The sequence below is a fragment of the Canis lupus genome, chromosome 7 (assembly GCF_011100685.1).
Source record: "Canis lupus familiaris isolate Mischka breed German Shepherd chromosome 7, alternate assembly UU_Cfam_GSD_1.0, whole genome shotgun sequence".
In the NCBI taxonomy this organism is placed as follows: Eukaryota; Metazoa; Chordata; class Mammalia; order Carnivora; family Canidae; genus Canis; species Canis lupus.
The window spans coordinates 67278867-67300938 of NC_049228.1; the positions used below are offsets into that span (position 1 = coordinate 67278867).

General features: G+C 41.9%; 1 protein-coding gene across 1 annotated transcript in view; it reads right to left on the reverse strand.

Moving 5' to 3' along the window:
• Positions 1-22072, reverse strand: part of COLEC12 (collectin subfamily member 12) — a 180783-nt gene that overhangs the window by 30441 nt on the left and 128270 nt on the right. Inside the window, exons 3-5 of the mRNA XM_038543696.1 lie at positions 10777-10899; positions 3365-3463; positions 1599-2645 (exon numbers count right to left, since the gene is read on the reverse strand). Coding sequence (XP_038399624.1) covers positions 1599-2645; positions 3365-3463; positions 10777-10899 — 1269 coding nt within the window. The remainder of the gene's footprint in view (positions 1-1598; positions 2646-3364; positions 3464-10776; positions 10900-22072) is intronic.

Genomic DNA, 22072 nt, shown 5'->3' on the forward strand with positions numbered 1-22072 from the left:
CCCAAAAAACACCAGCAACCTCAATCTCACATTTGCAAGGACATGAATTCTGTCAAGCACCTGAGAGAGGGTAGAAATGGATCTTTCCCCAGTCAATCCTCTGATGAAACCTCAGCCCCTTGATGACACTGTACCCTGGTGTAAAGACTTTGAGCAGAGGACCCAAGCCTTGCCCAGACACCTGATCTACAGATACTATGAGACAAGAAATGGGTGTTGTCCTAAGCTGCAGAGTTTGTAATTTGTTACACAGCATAGAAAACCAATATAACCAATAAATCCACCTAACTGTGCTGTAATCCAGGACCTATTTTCTCCATCTTGTTCTTAACAGCATCAGTGACAAATGCCTTGGTAAAATCCAGATATGCTATTTTTCATTCTCCTAATTTAAAAATCTAGTAGCTCTGTTAATGTGCAGAAATAAGATTAGGTTCACCTGCCTTCTTCATTCTGATGATTTCTGCTTTCCTGAAAGCTCACAAATTATCCTCTTAACAACTTCTCAGGCTAGAAGACAAATTCCCCACTGTACACAGTGTGTCTATACATCTATACCCTCTTTCTGAAAATCAGGATTAGTTTGCTTATAGGAAGTCTCCTGATACTCTAAAATTCTCTCAATTTAAGCTACCTGAGGGCAAAGACCATCTGGGCTTCTCTGCATACCCCAGAGTGCTTAGCACAGCATCTTTCACATAGTACTTTCAACTTAAAACCTGTGAAAATAGTTTATGACTGAAAAATACTATTCATATATGGGTGCCACAAATCTTCAGGAGGAGACTTAATTTGAGTCAAGAATTCTCAATTTACATGGATGACTTGGATTAGAGTAAAACTCAGATTTTATATGCAAATCACATTTTTTCCCTCCTCTCTGGCCTTATGGTTACTGTGATGGCCAACCATCCAACTGCTCATGACACTTAGAAATAGGAATTTCTGTGACCTACACAAATTAATCTTGCTTTCAAAGGAGCCCGATTTATAAGGACATTGAAAGAGCAAGGCATTGAGAAAGTCCAAATTCAATAAATATTTAACAAACTGTCTTTGAACACTGTCCACAAATTCATAGTTAAAACTCTTTCAAGATGTGGAGCTTAATCTCTTTGACCCTTGAGTGTGGGTTCGACTTAATGACTTCTTTTTAAAGAACAGAATATGGGAATATGGTGGAAGTGATGGTATGTGACTTCTGAGGCTAGGTCATAAAAGGCACATGGCTTTTTCTTGTGCTTTCTTTTGGCTCACCTGGTCTGGAGTAAGCCAGCTGCCATATTGTGAGAGCACTCAAGCAATTTCACATTTCAAGGAACTTCAGCCTCTTGCCAACAGCCATGTGAATGAGTCATCTTGGAAGCAGGTCCACAGCCCCAGTTAAGGCTTCAAGATGACTGCAGCCCTGGCCAATATCTTACACAACCTTACAAGAGATACTGGGCCAGAATCACCCAGCAAAGCCACTCCTGAATTCTTGATCCACAGAAACCATGAGATAGCAAGTGTTTATGGTTTTCAGTTGCCAATTTCTAGGGTAATTTGTTATATAGCAATCAAGAACTAACAGGAATAAATTCAGAATTTTCACTTACCTTGTAGTATTGTAAAGTTCTTGATAAGCTGACCATGCTTGGAGTCAACCAGCTTCATTTCTTCCATAATCACTGATAAGTTGGCTACTTCAGTGTCTAACCTTGACCTCATCATATCTTGTTGCATCCTGAGAGAAACAGAATCCAAACGGATGTTGGCCAATGTGTTATTCAAGGAGGTCAGATCATCTGTGTGTTTGGTCAGTGTATCTGTGCAAGTGGTCCTGACTTCATTCAGGTTGCTGGTCAGCGTCCGCAGGTAGTGGGCTGTGTAACTGATATTGCTAATGATGTTCACAATATCTGTCTCAAAGAGCTGGAAGCGTTCCTCCAACTGGCTGAACTTGATGGCTGTTCTATTCTCCGCATCCTTGTGTACGTCCTGCAGGTCTTTCAGGTTCTGCTCGTTGGCTTGTGAGGCTGTGGTGATATTGTCCATCTGACCTGTGAATGAATTGAGCTGGCTGTTCATATCCTCCAGGGTGTCATTGTTAGCTTTGGCCAAAGCAGAGTTATTGGCAGCCAGCGTCTGTAAGCTTTGCACTTTCTCCTTCAGCCAATCAGTGTCCTTCTTGGCTTGAAGGAAAACCTGTTGCAGATTTTGGAAATCATTCTTGATTCGCTGGATAGCCTGGCTCGTGTCATCCACAGATCGCTGCAGATTAGTGATGAGGTTCCTCTGCTGCACCTGGGTCAGGTTCAGGTTGTTGAGGTTCATAATGACCACGTTATGAGAGTACATTTGGCTCTGCAGGTTGCCCTGCAGCACGCTGGTGTCTTGTTGCAGGTTTGTGACATAGCCGTTATACGCCTGGAGGGTCTTGTTTACAGTGGTGATGAGGAAAGAGTTATTCTCCAAAGTTTCTTTCAGTTGACTTTGCCTGTCCACCAGTGCATCTCCACTTGCCTGTAGCTTCTCCAGAGTATCTTTGTTCTTGCTGGTTTTCTCTGTAATCTCACGAAGCTGCTGGCGAAGATCCAGTATGTCTGATCTGAAGGTAGAGAGTTCTGAGTTGGTGCTCATAGCCTTCTTCCCAGTTTGGTCCCCTGGAATAAGACATATTTGTTACTTAGACTGGTGGTATAGAGAAATGTTCAGGTGAGGCCAAAGAATCCCAAAGAGACTTAACTAGTATGCAGTATATTTCAGACATAAAACTTGAGGTATCTGCAGAGTGCTCTGCATTAGTAAAACCTACGTATCTATTAAAACCGGGTCCTGGGAAATTGGGAAAGGTAACTTTGTAAGCACTTTTCTCAAAGAAGGAGGGGGATTTTTACCAGTTCTAGAGCACTAGGCAGGGTGTCAAGAGGAAATAACGTACTATTTATTAAATTCACTATGAATTCCTTCCTTAAAAAGTGAAAACAAAATCAAAGGATAGAAATAAGCTGGAATCTTTTAATTTTTTAAAATTAATTTCTATAACTCTTCTATGCAGTTTAGAATATTTCCAATAGGAACTTACTGACCATTTTATAAAAGAGCTTTTATGCATCAGTGGTCCTGTTTGATCAGGACTGGTCTTCAGATTTTAATTGGCACATAGAGTGGTTTTGGGGGGAAGAATTCAACTCCAAAATTGCTCCTTGACTTTAAAATGTAGAAGTCTTTAAATCATGAGGAAAGACTCAACACACAACACAAAAATTTAACATCCTTCTGGGTGAATGTGAATTCATAGCGATATCCTTCTAAATAGCTGTGGTCATTTAACATGCAATTAGAGGATTCGGTTTAATGGTTCATTTTTGTTGCAGATTACCTAATTTTTTCAGGTCACTTTCCACTGCTGTAAGCTTGTCATCGTAGGTTTGGCGAGATGTCTCCATGCCACCTGTAACATTGTCCATTTTTTCTACAACTAAGATTTGGAAATTAAGGATTAGTACACACACCTGCTCATATTTTACTTTTGTTTCAACAAAAGACCAATTCATTACAGAACAAAGGAAATGGATTGAAACAAAGAATATAAATGAACTCAAACATGTGGAGAAAGCCATTCTTTTAGAAAAATAACTTACTTGTCACAAAACTCAATTGTAGGTTACTTGGTTGAGAATTGTATGCTTTTAACTGTTCCTATGATTCTGTATTGCCTTGGATGTTTTAGACATTGTCTGGAGTTAAGTTTTATTTTTATGTATTGTATAAGCCCTCAATCTGTTATTTTCTTTTTTTTTTTTTTATGATAGTCACAGAGAGAGAGAGAGAGAGAGAGAGAGGCAGAGACACAGGCAGAGGGAGAAGCAGGCTCCATGCACCGGGAGCCCGACGTGGGATTCGATCCAGGGTCTCCAGGATCACGCCCTGGGCCAAAGGCAGGCGCCAAACCGCTGCACCACCCAGGGATCCCTCAATCTGTTATTTTCTAAAGTAATTTTCATAGATGGAGGTATATAACACTGTGATCACTTACAAAATTTTATCACTCATCAGAGTCCCTACCATTCCTGGAAGGTGGTACACAGTTGCCTCAAAGGAGAGTCTGTAGTAAAGAACACCTAGCTTACTTCTATAAACAGTCTTTGTGGAAGGGACAGAAAGTCAAGAGTGCTTGCCACTCTCTTTCATAAGGTCTGGAAAGTCTACTACTCCTTAGTGGCAAATGAATCGGTAGTTTATCATTTCCCAAGAAAATGCCTACATGGGTTTCCAAACAATTATTCATGAAGAATTTTTTTTTAGCATTTTTCTGGTTGCACATAAGGAAAGAGTCAGATACAGTGTTAAATAAAATCTGATATTTGTTCTTAGAAGGCAGTAATTCTAAGTAAGGTTGTGAATACAAGTTTATTTCTAAAATATCTTTTAAGAGTATATTTCTCCAGAAGTTACTCCTGTGAGATCCAACCTCTAGCAGCTTGAGATGAAGTCTGTCTTGGTATCAATGGCTTTTTGAAAAGAATGTCTTTGTATGTATTTTTTGAAGCATGAATATATTTTGAATATTAATCATGAAGTAATGGAGCCAGTTTATTTTTATTTATCAAGTGGTCCACCCATGCATGATTGTCTGAGAAGATTCTCCTGGCTCCTATCAGGAAGCAGAAGTATGCTCCCATGTGTCTGTATGACCCAAAGTGAACCAGCCCAGTGGCTCCTAGCACCTTCCTTAGAGAAGTTTGTCATGCTCTCCCTCAATCTTCTAGAGGGTGCCTATAATGAAATGTGCGCATTGCACCGAATGCTCTTTCTCATCCAAGCCCTTCCATGTGTTCTTCTTCCACCTAGAATGTTCTTCCCCGGACCCTTCACCAAGTTATGATCTATTTGCTTTTTTAAGACACAGCTCATCACTTTCTGTGGGAAATCTTTGCTGCGGTGCATCTTGCAGAATCCTCGTGGCAGTCCTTTCTCTGCTATAGGACTCACTTCACTGTGTGGTCCTGGCTTGTTTACTATTAGATCCTTTAAAGCAGGAAAATTTGCATTTAATTTTATCTCCAGCTCTTAGTGTGTGGCACTTAGTAGGTGTTCAACACATATTTGCTTGTTACACTATTTATTCAAATAGATGAGAGTAGCTACTGAGGCCTGTGAAAAACTGGTTGAGCTAGAGGTCATACAGACAGAGAAACCAGCCCCTCCCCTGACTGCTGACGCCTCAGCACTGGCAAGGAGTACAACATCCAGCTAACTACTGACTGCTTTTTTTTTTTTTAAGTAACTATATAGACAAGAGAGGTATAGTTATAATAATCTATACCTTAGGATTGTTAGATAGGCATGCATGTCTGTAAATCCCCAGAAACTCTGAAGAACACAATGTTTCATCTGCATTTCAGCAAAGTTAAACTTTAAGAAAAGTAAAGTATAAAATGTTTATGAGTTAAGATTCAGTTTTGATCCTCAAATCAAAACACATGCCTCAGTCTGTCCTCAAACCACACACAGGATTTTAAGTCCTGCCCTTTTTTCCCCGGAAGCCAAAGAAATTTCTAAATATGCTGACAGGCAGTCATTTTCTACCCTCTCTAATTTTCCTTCCATTTTAGTTTTAAAAAACACAGAACTGTCATGGGCAGAGAATTCAGGCTTGCGTAAAGGGAATAAATATATTTGTCAAAAGCAAAACGAAAACCTGTTGGGTTTCTCTTTGGTGCAGCAAGAAAGCTATCTGCCCTGGCCACAGTGCTAATGAACTGGTTACGTGCACTCAGGCATGCGTGTCTGTATTTAAAAATAGGATCTGAGTATAAAGCTGCAAACTTCAGGGCTGCAAAGCCAGCAGCTTGCTGTTGCATAAAAATCTGAGGCTGATGGGACATCTAGAACAAACACTTGCTGTAAGAGTACACCTCATTTTTGTTGGTTTTTACTCTTATCTCTTAACCAGATTAAGTTGTCAATCAGGAAAATAGTGGCAGAGTCATCCTCCCTTACCCTTGAAGACAAATGTAAAACAGAAGAGCTCCTAGCACCCTGTTTTCTCATGGGCTCCTCCTTTATTAGAAACTTCTTCTTGACAGAGAATTTTTCTCCAGACTACCACTGCTTCGGATATCACACTTAAAGAGCTGACCCTCTTTGAGTACCCAAGGCCTAATCCTCTAGGATAAGCTGACACTAGTACCTTTTTTTTTTTTTTTAAAGATTCATTCATTCATTCATTCATTCATTGAGACACAGAGAGAGAGACACAGGCAGAGGAAGAAGCAGACTCCCCACGGGCAGCCCAATGCAGGACTCGATCCTGAGACCCCAGGATCACGTCCTGAGCCAAAGGCAGAAGCTCAACCACTGAGCCACCCAGGCATCCCAATATCTTTTTCTATAAAAGCATTCTGGTACCATCCCTTGGCCTGGGCCATTAGCCTCCTTCTCCCTTGTCATTATTCCATTCATCCTTTGGGGTCCTCTCCAATCTCACCACCCCAATGTGCACATGAGAGCCTGCTGATCCAAGCCTTCCCTGACGATTGGATTTCATACCACACCAATAATAACAGTAATAGCAACAGCCTCTAATTTATCGAGTGCCAACTGCCTACTCTTTGAGAGGTGCACTGCACCATCACTGCTGTTAATCCTTACAACTGCTATTTTCCGGATGAAGAAACTGAGGCTCAGTGATGTTCAGTAACTTGCCCAGAGTTACATAGCTTGTATATGACTAAATGAGATACCAGGCCAGGTGATCTAATTCCAAAATGAATGCTTTCTCTATAATTCTACTCTGCCTCTTATTTAGTATTTCTTTTTCCTAAATAGGGTTACCTCCCACAGGAGACATAGCTCATGGTCCAGGCTCTGAGCTCAAGAAACAAGAGCATGGCAAAGAGCCCCTGCCTGGTGCTCACAAGTGTCTGTCCCAGATTGACTGTGGTCCTGAGAGGCAATCATGCCCCCTGCAGTGGTACCTGGGACTTCCGGGGGTACCAACTGTACTCCCCTGGAATGCAAGAAAGACATTTCTACCTTGAGCACTATTTCAGGTTTCATTACAAGAATACAGAATATCTGCTGGCAGGTTGTTACCCTGGCTTCTAACAGTAGCCACCTCATGTGATTTGTGCACATCTGGAAAGCCTGCTGATCCAGCTGTCACTGCTACTTTAGCAGAGCTTAGCAGCAAGGTAGACATTCTAGGACTAGGAATGTTGAGTTAAAGGAGACTGTTCTTGAGAAAGATTCAGATTTCTGTCCTTCCTCTTTATCCTAATTCCCTTAAGATGGATGTCTGCTGGACCGGACAGCGGAGTATGATTTTCCCAGTTCAGGGAATCTTCTGAAGGAAACATGACCCACTGAATTTAAGAGTTGGCTTCTGCCATTGAAACTTCATGATTGAGGATAAAAAAACCCAACCCAGAACATCCCCCAAGCTGGAACTGTCCAAGAACATGGTTTCTGTAAAGGAGCTGATGAGCCTCGTGGTCACGGCTACTGTATAGACCTGTGTGGGTGACTTAGCAGTTCCCTGCCTTGTGCAGCAAATTCTCTAGAAGGAACTTCAGTTATATCCTAATTCATAGTTGTGTAAGTGACATAAAAGGAGAAGTAAAAAACTGTAGTGAGAAGAACAGTATGGAGTTGCTTTTGCCAACTCTGATATACAAAGCAGTTTCTATTTTATTTCCTAACTTCTCCTTCAGAGAAATATCTTCTTTCATTGAATATTCTTTTTCTTCCTTTCTTTTTTGAAATGGAGAGTTTCTCTAGACTTCAAAGGGGGATGTGGGAAAGGAGACCTAGGTCTTATCTATCTGCCTCTTACAGTGTGAGGTCACCAGAATCTTATCAGCAAGAAAGAATCACTGTACAAGTAAGGAGAAAACACATCTGGAAAATATCCACATTTTAGTTCATTAAGACTCTGTTTGGAAACCAAAACTGCATGTTGTATTATATTTGTCAGGAGACGCCTGAGGGGTGGGGGCCCTTGCAGGAGGTAAAAGGGGCAAGACTGTCATCTCGCGTCCATTTGTACTTGCTCCCAGTGTCTCCCCGCTTCATCTTGCACAGATTACACCCACAGAGCAGGCCATGCCAATCTTTAGGATTTTAGGTTCCCAGGCAGGGCTCTGAGTGATAGCAATGCCTTAAGTGCAGAATGGCTCAAGGGCCCCTGGGTGTTAACTTTGTCTTAACAGAAGTCAGCCCTGATCTACAATCTGTCTGTCCATCCATCCATCTTCCCTCTCATTAATTTATCCAGTAACTTTACTTGGTGCCCAGTAAGTATCACGAGGCTAGGTGCTAATAGGAGATAGAACAAACTAAAGATGGGAGTCTCTTGTCTTCATGGAACTTACAGTTTGGGTGGTGAGACAGACAAGCCCACTGGCCACAATGACACAGTATGACAGGGGCTAAGAGTAAATACAGGACTGCTATGGGAACAAACAGGAGGGTGCCTAATTCAGCCTTCCGGCGCTTCTTACAGGATGTGTGTCTACGTGAGATGAAGGGAAAGGAGTCATTTTAGGTGGAGAGCAGAGAAAAGGTGTTCTAGGCAAATGGACCAGCACATGGACAACAAGCCAGAGCTGGGAAGAGCTTTCCAATATCATAAAAATGGAGTAAATATCTGTACTTTAAAAACAATGGGAAAAAAAGATCCTCTCCTTCGGATCTTCTGTACAATTGTAAAGGCATAAAGACCCTAGATCTTATTTTTTTTTTTAGAGGTAAAAATTACAAAACCCCAAATGGTGGTATGCTCTTCAAACTTCCATCATCTCTCTCTAGGTGGTAAATATTTGCTTTCATGATATCACACAGTACCGAGCCCTAAAGGCTGTTTCATTCCAAGCTTCTCCTTTATCTGGGTTTGCTGGGAAAAGTCCAGGAGAAGTGAGTAGTAACCTAAATAATCTGGTAAAGGAAGAGAGCCAGTCTGAATTACCCTGAACGTAAAAGACCCTCCTTTTTCCCACTAGGCTCCCATCCCCAACCCCTTGTCCTGCCTGCCACAATTTAATAACCTTTCTTAACGCTTACTTTGTTAATCCTAGGTTGGATTAAGTAATCACAAATGTATAAAATGACCTGGTAACTTTCCAGATTTCCATTGCTCAAATTCATCAGTCAACACACTACAGGATGCACATAATTTTCCATGTGTGTGGCCTCAGAAATGAGACTTTCAAGCCTCAGCTCTATGGAGTATTTTTAACATTTTGCCATTCTACTGGCTACAGTTGTATAAATGCAGTTATGAAGAAGCAAGAAACACAGAAATATAGTCACTATCTACTAGGACCAACTACTGGACAGGTGGTTCAATGATATCATCTTTGTGCCTCCCCATCACCTTGAAAAGTGGCATTATTAATTGCCATTGTAAGAAATAGGAAAGTCAAAGAGGGTATGATTCATACCCAGGTTACACAGCCATGCAGAGGACTTAATATGGTGCCTAGCATGTCAGCAAGCACTTAAGAAAGATTTACAATTGTTTTACAAATGGCAAAATCAAGGGTGAGCTTGGACCATCTGGCTCCAAAGCCCATTCTCCTTTCAATACGTTGGTAGGTTTCCTGAGGAAACCTCTAGACACTGGGAGAGAGGTGAGAGGAGTTACTGGTTGGAGGGAATTCACTTTGAATCTTTCTCTCCCCAAGGAGAGAAAGTCTATGAGCCAAGAAACAGAGAAGGGAACACATGGGAATTCTCTACTGTTAATCTGTCAGTTCTGAGGCAAGGCAGTTGGGATGGCTGCTGAGTGAAGGTTTTGAAGATCAGCAGCCCCCACGTCTGCCTCTTGCTGAAACCAGACGACGTGTCTGTCTCACGTATCTTTGATGGGAAGGCTTCCATGGCTGTTTTCTATAAAAGGGTTTATGCCTCGTGATTCTGAATCCTGACACCTTCTACCTGTGGTGTCTGGAACGGGTGTGGTAGTGGCGGAGGGGTGAGGGAGGGAGAAGCTCGCTTTGTTTCCAAGTCTGAAGGATTCAGGCAAAAATCTTCCACTGACCTTAAACCAGACACGTTGAAAGAATACCTAACATCTCATAAAGTATCGTTAAGGTGGCAGTGCTCCCTATGTGTTTAACTTCTACAGGGCAATATAAACAACAGTGGTCCCAGGAGATGTGCCGAAGAGGAAAAAAGGGAACCAACTGCCAGTCCCTGGGGGAAGTAAATCGTATCTCTGGAGATCTTGTGTTTGGTTTACCCTCTGTCAGTATAATTTTCCTGTGTGCTGGCTCCAGGGATTCCTTCCACAAGGCCTCTTACAGATAAGATGAAAAAAGACTGAGGAAGAGGGGGGAACTAGAAATAGGTAGGAAAACACAACAAGGAGGACAAATCTTTGTAACTCACAGAAGACCTTTATGATTGGTGAAATGAGTCAAAAGGACTCAGATACCACAGCTACAAGAAGCACAAGAAACAAAGTTTATGATGTTGCTTACTTCTACGTTTGAGTTGCATTTTTAAAAAATTGTATTTATTTATTCATGAGAAAGAGAGAGAGAGAGAGAGAGAGAGGCGCAGAGAGAGAAGCAGGCTCCACGCAGGGATCCCGATGCAGGACTCGATCCAGGGGCTCCAGGATCATGCCCTGGGCTGAAAGTGGCACTAAACCGCTGAGCCACCCGGGCTGCCCAATTTGAGTTGTATTAATGAGATACTTCATACTTGCAAAGTATGGGTGGGGTTTATGTTTAAATTAATAAAGGGAAATCCACCATTTGGAAAGAAAAAGGAAAGAGTACTTACCTTTGTATCCCAAAATAGCTACTGTGATTGTTAGCAAGGCACACAAAATGTATAATAATATGATAGAAAACTTCAGCGCCCAGTTATTTTTACATTTGGTACATTGCGTTCCTTCCTGAATACCTGTAAGAGAAGTCAAATTTTAATAATAGTAACCAGAGATATCATTTCAAAAAGTATCATCCTGCATGTTGCTTCAAATACTATGATTAAAAATAATTTTTACATATGCCTTACTATAGGATGAGTGGTATTTTAAACACACCACATTAGCAACACAAGCATTTTAAATATTTCCATTATGTAGTAATTTAATGTTGCTGCATTTAATAATCACTTGGAAATAGCACATAACTTTGTCTCAGAATAATTTCAAATCCATCATAATTATCATTTTATTAAAGTCTCTACATGACAAAAGATTTTTTTAAGATTTTTATTTATTTATTCATGAGATACACAGAAAGAGAGGGGCAGAGACATAGGCAGAGGGAGAGGGAGAATCAGGATCCCTCTGGGGAGACCGATGCAGAACTCAATCCAAGGACCCCGGGATCACACCCTGAGCCCACGGCAGACACTCAACCACTGAACCACGCAGGCACCCCTGACAAAAGATTTTAAACACCCCAATCTACTGTTTCAGATTTTATTGGACCTATAGCAACTCAAACACAACCAAGCAAAAAACTCATGGCCTGTCCCTTGATGTTTGTTTTAGTGGTATGCTTGAGCTAGTTCCTCTGGCTTACAAGAGCTAACTATTAAATTTGTAGGAATTTGGGGAGCTGGTTGTTAAACTGTTGGAAGCTTGAAATCAGCCCTGGAGGGAGTATTTACACCATGGAAATTGGTGACCACTACAAATTGTGACACGTCGTCCTCCACCACCAACTGTTTTACCATACCACTGTCTATAATGCAGTTTAATCTACAGCAGGAAAATAAATGTGCTTTTATGACTAAAATGTTCAATATACAACCATTCTTGTACACCATATATATGCAGAAAATAGACACCCTTATTTAAGTTATCACAGCAATTTAAATCACAACTAGGAAACTAGAAAAACCAGACATTTTTGATAAGGGGGGTAAATTTTTACTGCTCACTGTTCTACTTTTTGAAAAGCATTCTAGTCTAAGTGGTAAACCACCATCACTGCTACAAGTGACTCCAGAAACTAACCTATAAAAAGGGAACTTTCCATCAGATTGATTGGAAACACAGAAGACAAAGACTGTGGACATTTTAATGTGAAAATCACGTTGTAAGGAATACTGGGAGATCCCTTGTTTTCCTATGTGCATCTTACTAACAGTGTCCCACAGGAGCACAGCACATAAAGGACTGATCTCCTATAATTGTGCTCAATAACTTTTGATGGGTGAGTCGTGAGGATTAAGCTACAGCCAAAGTTCCCCCTTTTGGTTTGTAATTTTACGCATCATGCCCTTCTTCAGTGAAAAGAGTTCTTCAGCTGTGTTTAATGCAAAATGATGAGAGAAACAGCATAGAACAATGACTCCAATTTAACTTTCAGTGTTTAACCAATCCCTCTGGTGTTCTGTGCCACAGACTCAAGGGGAGGGGGTTGAGTCCATCTGTTCCATGACTAAGAGCAGTGATTCTCAAACTCTGGGGTGCATTGGCCTTGTCAGAACACAGCCTTTCTAATTCAGGAGGTCTGAGAAGGTGCCCAAGAATTTGGATTTCTAATAAGTTCCCAGGGGATGCTGACAGTGCTTGTCTGGCCACCGTGCTTTTGTACAGTCTTTCTCAAACTGTAAAGTACTTACAAAACATATTGTCAAATGCAGATTCTGATTTAGTAGGTCTAAGGCAGGAGCTAAGAGTCTACATTCTTCACAAGATCCAGAAGATGCTTAATTGGGGAAAACACATTTCCAGGAGCTAAGGTTTATTGTGAAGATGTTCATGCTGGATCGACCTTGGGTTAGCCAACACCTCGAAGGCGAAACTGTAAAATCTAACTCAATGGTCAAACAGACCAAGAGTAAGTTGACTTCTCTGTATCAGTTTTCCCACTTGTTTTACTGTGTTTCCTTTCCATCCTGCTCCTTTGTCACCTGGATGTCAGTACCATCTCTCCTGTCCAACACTGACCTTGGTACCATCCCCACCAAACCAAAACTCCAACTTCCATCAATGTCCTTGTTTCCACTACCACTATCCCAGTCCTCCACTCAGAGACCCCCTCAAGTCTTCCCTGATATTCTTTAATTCATGCAGTTGCCAGGCTGTGCTAATCTTCCCATGGGAAGTTCTTTTCATAATTATCTCATCTACAGTTTATTGGTGTTCATTTACTGCCTCCACTGTACCAGATTCTGAGCTAGAAAAGCAGCTTTATTCATAACCACCCTTCAGGGAGGCATGGGAGTGACAGCTGAGGTGACATCCATAGGCATCACAGCCAGGATTCAAACCTGGGTCTGTTCAAATTTAAGTGCCATACTCTCTCCACTTTGTTATGGTGACTCTTTCTGGTCATCCCTTCCTCTCCATTTCACTGTCATGCTCCTCATCTGAGATCCTTTCATCTCAGTGGGAGCTTCCTCTTCCACTCCCACTGGAACCCAGCCTCACCCTGGACTCAGATGCTATCCTCATGACAATGTCAAAGAGAAGAAAAACAAAAACACTCAACAGCTCATCCTTAAATAAAGGATGAACACACACACACACCCATCAGCTCTTAGACTCTCTACTATCTGGCAGCTTTAAATGAAAAAAAGACCCCTTACATCAGTCAGACTGAAAATCTTTGAAATTGGGAGAGGGAGGAGTGTAAGCAGACCCATAAACATGCCGTATCTCACATTCAGGAGCTATAAACGTGCTTTGGTGTCCACTGTAAACACAGAAGGATGACAGACACAGAGATGACAGACACATCTCTCTTGGACAGACTGGATGATGCTTTTGTGGCTGATGGGGGGGTTTCATTCCTTTTGGATTTTAGGACCATGGTGGGTGAGCTCTATATGTCTATGGGCGATTTCTTGCATTCCATTGACAGAGCCTCAGAGGATTTGGTCACAAGGGAGGGACACAAGGGATTCTGTGTAGATAACGGAATCTACAGTGAGAGTTGCTTAAGGTCATCTGGTCAAGTGTCACTGTGTTATTGATGGGGAAAATGAAGTCAATGAGACAAAGCCAATCAGAAGCCACGCGTCCTCACTCTCAGGGCAAGGGTCTTCCCCTCCCATTCTGGCCACGTGTGCTAGTGCTGTATTTGCCAGCGGACATCTTGTACATGTGGTATTCGTGCAGGTTGCTCCAGGACAGTTGTCACTGGTTCCTATTCTGAAGAGCAGGGTCACTTCCTCACGGTGTGCCTTTCTCACTGCTGACTGTATCAAGCATTTAATCAATATCAGATGGTACTGCCTGGCCTCCCCTTACACTTGACACACTTTCTGTGTCTTGTTTTTTCTCTCCCCAGAGACTTATTTTTAATAAGAATTCTGTTTTATCTTTCCCTCTCTGCCCTCCGCTGGGAGGACATCTGGCCAAACACACAGATGCCTACTACAAAGAGACCCTGCTGGCTCACGTAGCTGGGGGACCCCCCTCCTCCTTGAACCTAGATGGTCACAAAAAACATTCAAGAGAGATATCCCCCTGTTACCAGCCTTTGTACTGTTTGTTTTCTCAGCATTACTTTCCTGAGACTGGGGACTTTGTTTCTGTTGGAGGGGGGTGCGGGTGGTAGGAAGGGCAAGGGAATCAATCTGCAGAGGGCTGTATATAGGACATTCTAGTTCAGGAAGTGAAGCAGTTTTGCCCCTTTCCACCAGGAGACTTAGTGTATCAAAAAACCTGGCCCAAATAGCACATTTGCAATTCAGCAGGCCACAAACAGAACGTGCCTGAAGGACCCATGCTTTTCCATTGGTTATCTCTCTTAAACTATCTCCCACTGAACCACTGAACTTGATTCTTGGCTCATGTTTTAAATGTATTTTCCAGGGTCCAATTCTTTACCATGCAAAAAAAAAAAAAAAAACAAAGTTTGGGGGCCCAGTGAAATCAGAATCACTCTAGTTAGCTCCTTGGGCATTCCACGGAAATTCAGAATAGGCTGACAATTGGGTCCCCAGGGCTCAAACTCAAAGTTCCCTGTGTCACCCTGTTTCCAATAACACATGTTTAGAGTAAGATGAGTGGGGGCCGGGCGGGGCCGCCGATCAGGGGGCAGCGGTTAGCTGGTTGGAGAGAATAATTGAAACACTGCAGGAATGACAGTGCAAAGGGCCAGAAGAATTCACCAGCAGAGAATTCCTTTCTGCTGTGGTTCTCCATAAAGAGCCCTCCCAAGTGCTGCGGTCCAGGCTATAATCCAGTCTGTTTTTCCAATCTTTTTGGAGAACAAAAGAGTCTCCTTCATTCACTATCATATTTTTCTGCCATCACCAAAGGACGGCTTCTCTTTTGAAATGGACTCATGGTGATCAATCCCTTTCCCTGTCAGGTGAAGCCTGGCACTGTGGCCAAGTATGGGGCACTCCTGGTCTGTCGTAATTATCACAAGTGTCAATAGAGCTCAGTGGTGTTGCCATACAGATCGTGTTACCAGAGAGAAGCTTCAAAAAGCTGGTGGATTGCAAAATCCAGAAAACCACAGGTTTTGATCTGAGATTTGCAGTGACCTTTTCATGTGGCTTTTTTATAGTTATTAATCTACTGCCTGGTGGCATATATTCCCATAAGCCCATGAGAATGATTTGGCTCTAACAGTAAAACTGATGATTCAAATAAGTTCCTATAATTAAAATGCCCTCAAAAGCAACAAAACAGAAAGAGTTAATATCCTGGTAAGTTATTTGGTTGTTATGTAATATCACTAGAATAAAAATTAAGTACATAAAATATTTTATCCCACGAATAATTAATTTTCTCTTATTACAAAGGCCTTTTACTAAATGATAGAACATGGGTTTAGTTAGCAACAATTTTTTCATTAATGAATAATTTAGTTCCCCAAATATAAATCTCAGTCCTGACACCTTACTATGCCAAGTTTCTAACTGATGTGGAGAAGCATGAAAATGGAAACAGGACAGGACTTGGGAATGAAATAACTTTCTGCACAACATAAATGAAGCCTCATAGTATCCCTGTATTCATAAAAGTGTATTCAGACCAGGAAAATTATTTAGAAGAGTATTAAGAGTTTGAAATCTTCAGCACTCATTCTGCACTTATATTAACATTCTGCACAGTCAACAGGGCATAGTTTCTTCCATTAAAACATTATATATATGTGGCAGTCAGTTTTGGTTTGGGCTTAATGTTAAAAGAAGAATATGTATTATTTGTTTAAAATTTATCATTTATACCCTGCCTACTAAAAAAGAATTGTTGTAGGCAAAAGCCAGATGTAATGAGGCACTCAGATTATATAGTGTCTGCCAAAATATATAGTGTCTCAACAGAACACCATTATTTTCTTTGTGGTTTTTATAATAAGAAATCCTTTATTATATGAACTGTACACAAATGCTTTCAATTCTGAGGAAAGGAATCCTCGCTCATCGGGGAGCTCAACCATCACATCTACATTTGTCTCTCCTGGCTGGCCCCCTTCCTCTTGGCTCTATTCCTATTCATTTTATTCTATGGACACAGCGTGAACTGTCAACAATCCTGATGATACATTTCAGCAGCCCTGACTACTTCATTATCTGGCACTACCAAACAATGTCCTTGTGTGATTAGGCACTGAATCTTTTAATGAAAAGGATTTATGAAAATGCAGCTCCAGCTCGGGCCATCAGAGTCTGTTGCGTAATGGAGCTGGACACATACATGGCACAGGTATTGGGAGGAAGGTCACTGGACATTTGCTCAGTGGGTGAGAGTCTGTCACTGCCACTAATGCAAAGAGGAACTGCTGAGGCCGGCTGCTATTCCTGAGGCCCTGATAGGTGCCAGGCCCCCTCTCCTGGCTATTTACAACGCTTTGAACAATTCTGCAGAGTAGGAATTTTGGCCCTAATTTTATAGAGTCTAGGAAGATGGACATAAAAGAGGCTGACCATGCAAGCCAATAAGTGGCTGAGCTGTAAGATGAACTTGGGTTATCACATGCTGCTTTTGCAAGCCTACGGACTTCCAGAAGTGGAAAGCTAAACAAAGCAAGATTAAGGATGCCTAACAAGATAAACTGTAGAAAGCTGACAGGTTAGACTTCTGGAAGTATTCTGTCAAAATAAAGGGGTGCCGAAACATCTTTTCAAACGTTGGTAGAAGATGCCTTTCTCAGAAATGAGCAGTAAAACTCAGCTCCAGTAAGTTAACTATTACAGGCCTGGAGCTCCTACAGGAGAATTACAGGCTGTAATTTCTGACTATTCTCTGGTGACATACTCAGCAGCAAGTTAATTCCACCCTAAATAAATGCTCATTATCTCTATGAGAGGTCAGGACTGTCTTGGAGGTTGGCCCTTCCTGGGAACCATCCCTCAATGGTGATGGAATTTTTGGAATGGAGTGGGCTAGGAAAAGAAGGTAGCTTTATAATTTCAAGGCAAACTATGAGACATGCAGGGGGCTTGCACGGTTTAAGTTTGAAACCAAAATAAGTTGCTTGCTCCTACTGAGTTTTCTCCTGAACTTCTAGTACATGACATAGTAGCCACAAAAGTCAGAGTCCAGTGGCTCATTCATCTATGGACCCCAACAACTGCTGGTGGTCCATATCTGCAGAAGTTGGGTGAGATAAGTTAATGGAAAGAAGGCAGTGAAAGAAGGATTTATTAAATAGTGATTAAAGAAATTAGTTTATCTCTAGCCTCTTAACCCCTCTCAAACAACAAAAATTGCCTGAAGTACACTGGCAAAACCCTTTTACAAATACCAGCTTGACCCCATGTTTCAGGAATCAATGGTAATTATCCACTGCCACAGTAAGTTCCAAGTGGATCAAAGTAGATTTCAAGATGCACACCAGCTAGCATCCTCTAACCATGTAGGTTCAAACAGCCTCAGGGCCAGGAGGAGAATCAGCTGTCATTGAGGCCAAAGTCCATCGTACAGGGAGGAACTACAGCCCAGTGAACTCCACTGTCTGCCCCACTCACACATGGGCCAGCCCTGGGTTTAGGCTTCAGGATTCCCGATTCTCCTCTGGAATTCTAATTTAGATCCCCGAACCCTGCCCACTTCACCATGCTTCTTTCTTGTTACATCCCATTATTTATTCAAGAAATCAGCATAGAGTATCTGCCATGTACCAGGCACGGAGTATAATGGTCAAAGAAATAGACAACAATCTTGGCCTTTAGTATCCTCCAGCAGGAAGATATTGTAAGGTGTTAGGAGGTGATAAACACTATGGAGCCAGGAATGAGCAAAGGACGTGTGTGAGAGGAGGCAGATGGCAATTTAAATAGGCTGGTCAGAGAAGGCTTCAGAGAGTAACACGGAAGCAAAAGCTTGGGAGAGCGTGGGAAAGAGCACCAGGGTACCCGTGCGGAGGTTGCACTGCACTCCCCCAAAGATCTGCTTATTCCTTTTTCAGGTCTTGAGATCTGCCCTCCTTCTCCCCACAACACTTTTCCTCTCCATGAAATGACTTTTTTTTTTTTTTTTTTGAAATCTTCACTCAATGAAATCTCTTCCTCAATGAATCCTTTCCTAAAATTAGCCTCGCCCCAAGCCCAGCTGGACCTGAACCCCTGTGGTACCTGTGTGGTTCACATTGCACAAATCTATGCACATTTGTGTTTTTAAAGGCCATCTGCATGGCTCCCACCTCCTGGAGGTGTGGGAATTTTATTTCTCTGCATTATTGCTTTTGTGTTTCTCTAAACACACCAGTTAGCTCTCTACAACTCCACTCGAGGTGAGCAATTTCACAAATACACGACTGCAGCCGGCTGTAGATGCTGGCAGTGGGAAAAGTAGGCTCTGTCCCTCCCTTAGGGACTGTCTCACACAAGCTGGAAGCAGCATACCTCCCCCAGCTCTCAGGTGTGTCCCCTCCCACCTTTGTGTCCAGCTTTCCAGGTGACCAATGCCAGGCTGACCTGTCTTGTTGGCCAGCGGGGAGCTGTCCTGGGAGAGTATTCAGCTCAGAGGCCTGATAGTCAAAATGCAAACACTTGAGAGAACATCATCCTCCCAATCAGGTACCTGCAGCCTGAAAGGAAGAGTTTTCACCGCAGAAGGTGGGGAGTGCAGTGGGGTTTACCAACCAAAAGAACGCAAGGCATTCTTTATGCCCTGGCCCAGCCTGAAATGAATCCCAAGATCTAAAGCAGCACGGCAACCTGTCTACATTTTCTGTCCCTTAGCACTTACAGAACTAAATCTGACAGGGCAAGGATGAGAAATGTAAACCCACAATCCAACATCTGCCTGGAATATCGTTGCTTTAAAAAGTGTTATTTAGGGGGACAGCTGAGGAGCTAGTATCATGCTGGTGGGGATCCTGCTGGGCTGAGGGGGCCAAGTCTCAGTTAATGATAGTGGATTTACCCTTTTTCACCGAAGGAGTGTTGGGACATGTGGAAATTATGCTGTGGAGCAGGTGCTGGCATAAAAAAGAGACTAATCCATGCTCTCTCACATACCTACTTGAGTTCTTTAAACCAACAGAACTAGTGTTTTGATGGGGGGAAAAAAGGGGCCTCAATGTAAATGAAAATATCAATCAGCCTGACAGACCTTCCTCATTCCTTTATGAATATGTGTTTTTTACCTTCTTCAAGTGAAGACTATAGTTGAGGACACTTAAAGTAAGGGAAAAGTGAGCCAAGACAGAACAACAGATTTTACTGTCAGTGTTGGAAAGTAATTATCTGCTCTACCTTGACCGTAGCCTAAGTTCCAAAATGTGATGAGAAATGAGTCAATCAATCAACTTGAAATGATCTAAATGAGGAAAAGTTGGCAAATAAATAATGAGGGAAATGGGAGGGATCTATTTTAAAGACTATGGCCCAACCGTGAGAGGAGTGAGGTCCCCGGGCTCAGAGAAGAGCCTCCCATTCACCAGCCTGTTATTCATACTTGTTAATAGATCTGGACAAAGGGCAGAGAGAGGAAGAAATGTTTCCATGTGGTAGGCAACTATGGTTGTAGAGGTCAAAGAAATATAAAAACGGAAATGCAATGCACAAAAAAGTCAGAAGGCATATGACTGAATTTTAATTGAATATAAAGTAAATGGGGAATTGTATGCTTATTTTATTTTCCATGACTTCATAAAGAATTCAAAGAGGACAGACTTAAATTTAGAAAATTATCTAAAACTGAAATAACTAGATAAAAAATGGATAAATGCACATATCTGTATATAAATACATGCAAACAAAGTGGTTTTCTTGATGGTAGAGAGGTTGCAAAAATTGATTTTTTTATAAATTTATTTATTCACGAGAGACACAGAGAGAGAGGCAGAGACACAGGCAGAGGGGGAAGCAGGCTCCCTATGGGGAGCCAGATGCAGGACTCGATCCCAGGACCCCGGGATCATGACCTGAGCCAAAGGCAGATGCTCAACCACTGAGCCACCCAGGTGTCCCTCAAAAATGGATTTTTAAGTCAAAACTCAAATTCACAATTTCCCATAGATTCCTCAGGGGTGGGCCAGAGCCAACTGGCACTGAATAGTGAAAAACATGTGTTTATATCTCTTCACAGTTCCATATTTGGTGACTTTACATTGGCAGCTTGGAATTGATCACACTGCAAGTATTTACAGCAAAGAAATCAGCAAATGCTACAAAATTCAGGGCTTTTGCCTCGTGGAGGGCTGATTGTTCAACATCTGCCAGCATACTACTCAACCTGCTGCAACTGACCCATCACATTTAAACAAATCAAACTGCTCTTCTATATCGGGTAATCACTTGAGAAGTTCAGGATCACTGGACAGATGAAGATTATATTGGACCTTTGTTCCTTCTCTCCCCCCCCCTTGAGGTTATAGAGATCATATAGCATTCTTATTAGTGATATTTGTGCACATTAGATGTTTTGAATTCAAAACTTCCAGGGATACATAATACAATGCAAATTCATAATCTCTGTGGGGTGCAATGATCTGTGGGGTGAAACTGACAATGTTCAGGGTTCAGTTCCCACATGTCTGTTAATTTCATACCATGGATACAGGTTTGACTTAATTCTGATCAATCGCCCTGAAAGTGAATTTCCCTCTCTCTTGGGAGATGATGTTCAGGAGGACTGACCTGATCTGTCACCCACATCAAATTAGTGTGGCAGTTACGAGGTGGAGCACAGATGAATCAGCCTAAGGACAGGCAGTGGTGCAGGACACATGAGGATACAGATGAAGGAATCACCATAGAGGAAGAGATTTCCAATGAGAAGCCTCAATCTGGAAGATATTCTCTTTACCTCCTAAAAGCATGCAGGCATTAAAACCCCAGCTCTAGGCAGAAAAAAAAAAAAATCCAAGTATCCAAAGGAACACAAGACCTCTCTGCACACTCACAAGATGCACAAGTATCTGACAGCAACAATGAGACCCAGAGACAGAAACAGGAAAACATCAGAAATACACCAGCTGAGTTGCCAATGGTGGAGGCAAAATACCTTTTGAACATGACCTCTTGTAGCAGAGAACTGCACAGTTCTCTTTAGCTCTGGTCCAGTATTCAATGGAGATCAGCGATGCAGGAAATATATACACGATTTCACCAATATGAACTTCTTAGTTCATTCAATCACTTAATTGTATTTCATGCTCAAAGAAATGCATTTTATTGCCCAAAAGGCCAAATAGCTTCTAATTCAATCTGTAAACTGGTAAAACAGGTAGAAAGAAAAGCCTTAGGACAAGTTCTTAATGCTGTCCAACCCACATCTAGCTCAGGGTTTTCTCCATTACCCTGGTAAATATGGAATTTGAAATCTGTATCAGAATCACCTACTAGCGCAGCCTCGGTGGCACAGCAGTTTGGCGCCTCCTGCAGCCTGGGGTGTGATCCTGGAGACCCGGGATCGAGTCCCATGTCAGGCTTCCTGCATGGAGCCTGCTTCTCCCTCTGCCTGTGTCTCTGCCTTTCTCTCTCTCTGAATAAATAAATAAATCTTAAAAAAAATTATTTAAAAAAAAAAGAATCACTTACTAGGGAGTCATTCATGTACTTCATTTTTAATTTGTAGCATGTATTTGTTAATTCCTCATAAGCTGTATATGGCTTAGAATATAGTGTGAGTTCATTGCTTATTATTCTTTAAAATATCCTGTGGTCCCTCCCAGTTAAGAAGTATTTGTCGAGGGGCCACTAC